Source organism: Camelina sativa, chromosome 9 (assembly GCF_000633955.1).
Source record: "Camelina sativa cultivar DH55 chromosome 9, Cs, whole genome shotgun sequence".
In the NCBI taxonomy this organism is placed as follows: domain Eukaryota; kingdom Viridiplantae; phylum Streptophyta; class Magnoliopsida; order Brassicales; family Brassicaceae; genus Camelina; species Camelina sativa.
In genome coordinates this window covers 32678833-32682456 of record NC_025693.1, presented here as the reverse complement: position 1 = coordinate 32682456, position 3624 = coordinate 32678833, and the positions used below count along the sequence as shown (strand labels likewise).

Below are 3624 nucleotides of genomic sequence, written 5' to 3'. Positions count from 1 at the left end.
GTTATAAGCATGGGATCTAGTTCAATGGTGGAAGAAGAGCATTATATATGGCATTTCATGGTATCGACGTTCCATCTTCTGTTACTCTTCAAGACAGCAAAGTTGTTCGATTTATCCAAGGGGAGGAACATACTTGGAGATTATAAAGTTGTTTCTATCTTCTTGCTTCTTATATCTGGTAGACTACTAAGAGGTTGGCATCAAGGGGGCGTGAACTGGACTTACCTTCCTGATATTTCGAAGTGGCTAGAGCAAGTTGGCAGTGGTTATGTGAAATGGATTCAGCTAATCTCAAACATCATTGTTATTGGTCTAGGACTATTTACTCTTTCTCGAACAGGATCAAAGAAAAAAAGTGTCTGCGTCCTAGCTTTGGGTTTCCTAACTTGTGGGCTCCTAGTCTTGCTGCATGCCGGGAGATATCAGGATGAAATGCTTGAAGTGTCAACTGAATTTGGAGCCACTGTCATAGTAAAAGTTATCTATTTGCTTCTTTTTATATCTGCGATTGGAGCTGCTTTAGTTTTGCCATGGTCTATGCTAAACAAAGACAAGTCCTTTCTAGCTGAAGCAGGTGATTACTTATATTTGATTGGCTCTGCATACATACTATGCTGGTGTCTTCTACATCTACTTCTCCAACAACCGATCAACTCGGGGCCCATAATTTTGCTTCTCATCCAGATTTTAGCAATTTCATGTCTTTCTTCTAATGATGTTCAAGTGAATGAATGGGTCGAGGTTAGTTTTTCTTTTTGTTCTTTTTCTGGGATTTGTACTGCAAAAATAGCTCAAGCTTTAAGGTTTGGGGTTTCTCTTTGTAGATTGCTGCACTCTACTACATGGGAATGGCAGGTCATTTTGCTCTTGGAAACAGCAATACTTTAGCAACGATCGATGTTGCTGGTGCTTTTATCGTAAGCCGCGGTGCTTCCTCATTTTTTTTCTTTCACCTTCCGTATGTACACTTACCATAACACTGACACATTCACCAAACTCTTTTTCGTAGGGAATTTCTAGTCATTCTACAATACTATCTGGGATCTTGATGTTCATGATCACGTATGCATCTCCCATGCTGTTCCTTTTATCTCTTGTCATGTACGTTGGTGCAAAACTAAGAAACCAATCACAATATTCGACAATATCAACTCATCGGGAAACAAGTCTTGGACAAATTTTGAAGCTAAAGCTCGGGTTCCCTTGTCTTGTTCCGCTTTGCATCAACTCAGTGCTCTTGACGGCATACACTGTGGTCTTGCTACTCATGAGGAATCACCTCTTTGTGTGGAGCGTCTTCTCTCCCAAGTAAGTCTTTGCTTCTGTCTTAAAACATCATCATGCCTTTGTTCTTCTTTTTATTTTCCAGTTATTTATTGGTGTTAATTGTGTTGGTGAACAATGGGAAACAGGTACCTATATGTGTGTGCAACCACTCTGTGCACATACATCGGAGTTTGTATCGTAGCTGTTACTGTAACCTACACTTTCTTTGTCACGACCTTCCGCAGAAGCAATAGAACTACTAGACACGACAACTCATAGTTATGGTCTTTATTATGTAGGGAGACAGAGAAACTAATAGAGAGATAATGTGATCCTGAGATTTGAAAGTAAAAGAAACTCTGAATCCACTTTAGTTTCACATGATTCTGATAAACTAGTATTTTTTTATTATTATTGTAAATAAGAATGTTGCCTTTACAACTTGTGACTCTAGTACAGTAAACATTAGTGAATACTGGACAAAATTCACAAATAAAGGAAGAAAATAATTGCTTAACAAAAACTCTTAAAACCAAAAAAAAAAAAGGCTTGGTCTCTTGAATTCTCTCATTCTTCAAGTCTTGGGGTTAGCTTTGAAGACACTTTCGTCATCTCTCTACCACAAAATATCGGAATCGGTACGTGTCTTGGCGAAGGAGCAGCACACAGCGTGACCGAACCATCAAAAAAGTCTCCTTCTTGAGTCGGTGCTGGAACAGGATCAGGGTTATAAGATTGCGCTCCTTCTTGAGTCGGTGCTTGAACAGGATCAGGAGTCGGTGCTTGAACGGGATCAGGGTTATAAGATTGTGCTCCTTCTTGAGTCGGTGCTTGAACAGGATCAGGAGGCGGTGCTTGAACAGGATCAGGGTTATAAGATTGCGGCTTTCTGGTATTAGAAGGTTTGAAGTAAGCTCTTTGTGAACGTTTCTTCTTCAAGCCCAAAAGAGGAATAGGTCTTTGAGGAACATGTAAAAAGGAGTCACGACAGAAGTGGTGGTAACCAAATCCGTGTGGCGTAAGAAACGGAACAGCAAAAAAGTCACGAACGAGGTAATGGTGTATTATCAAGATCGACATCTTCAACTAAGTTTTTGAGGGTCGTTTTAAGAACAGAACAGCAGAGTAAACTCTTCTTCTTATGGATGATTCTTCGTCTTCGTCTTCTGCTTTTAAAACGAGACAAAGCTTTAATCGATTGATTGTAAGAAATAATGAGAGGGTTAATGGGTTATTTATAATCGTCGTTGAGTTTTCTTTAAACCTACTTGGATTTGGTTTTTAGCAAAAAAAGGAAACATGTCGTATTTTCCTTCTTTGTTTTGGTTTCTAGTTTTTCCGTTGTGAACGTTTTTGGGTGATAATGTTTCCTTTTTTCTTTTGTTTGTATGACTTAAGGATATGTATTACTGCATTAGTTTTCCATGTTTTTGGTTGTTCTTAAACAAAAAAATTTTGGAATTGGCACGTGTCTGGGTGACGGAGTAGCAGCACCCGTTGTGCCCGAATCACCAAAAAGATCTCCTTAACCAAATCCGATTTAGATTGTGATTTCACGGTTTCATGTGTTTAAAACAAACGTTTTTGCCGACAATAAATAATAAATAAGTATATTGATTCAAATAAAAATAATGTTACAATTAACATTCTTTTATAAAAAAGATTAGATGAGGATCCGCACGATGTGCGGGTTTGATATTTTATAAATTAAATTAAATTAAATATATTAAAATTTGTTGTATTTTTATTTTTTTACACCTAAATATACTTTATGTTACAAATATATTTTTTATCACTTCCTAGAAAATGTCTATATGAACACACTAATCCAACTATTTTACTTTCACTTCTGCATATTTTTTTAATTACTAAAATTGTTGGCTCAACAAACATTTCGAATAAAAAATATATTACATAATATACTAATCAATGATATATCATCACAATAATGTATGACCATCATAGAGAACACTTTGGCTCTGCCCTCATCCCTTATGGAGAGAACCTTGCATTCAACCTCCTCCACCATGGAGAAAACCTTGGCTCCGCCTTCCTCTCTTGGGAAGATAACCTTGCGTCCAACCTCCTCCATCTTCCTCCCTTGGAGAGATAACCTTGTGTTCAACCTTCTACACCATAGAGAAAACCTCGGCTCTGCCCTCCTTCTTTGTGGAGAGAACATATTCACGTTTTTTTGTTATCTCAAAATGGCTTGCTCCAACAACCAATGAAAGTAAAAACTTTTTTTCGAACGTCACAAAATCTTTCGATAATAACTAATGCTATATTTCCCAATGTATTTGTGTAAATGTCTTTGACACACCACGATGTAGCCTCTGTCTCTGTAACGCTCCAACC

General features: G+C 37.7%; 2 protein-coding genes across 3 annotated transcripts in view; one reads left to right on the top strand and one right to left on the bottom strand.

The window, feature by feature from the left end:
* LOC104713695 (GPI ethanolamine phosphate transferase 2-like) overlaps positions 1-1709 on the top strand; it is a 7944-nt gene extending 6235 nt beyond the window's left edge. The window contains exons 15-18 of one of the 2 annotated variants that reach the window (XM_010430872.1): positions 28-741; positions 825-917; positions 1010-1308; positions 1413-1709. In XM_010430872.1, coding sequence (XP_010429174.1) covers positions 28-741; positions 825-917; positions 1010-1308; positions 1413-1545 — 1239 coding nt within the window. In that variant the 3' untranslated portion in view covers positions 1546-1709. The remainder of the gene's footprint in view (positions 1-27; positions 742-824; positions 918-1009; positions 1309-1412) is intronic. The other variant, XM_010430873.1, reaches the window with a different exon arrangement.
* LOC104713694 (putative uncharacterized protein DDB_G0290521) lies at positions 1782-2552 on the bottom strand. Its single transcript, XM_010430871.2, has one exon. The coding sequence runs from the start codon at positions 2344-2346 to the stop codon at positions 1834-1836; it is 513 nt and encodes a 170-aa protein (XP_010429173.1). The 5' UTR covers positions 2347-2552; the 3' UTR covers positions 1782-1833.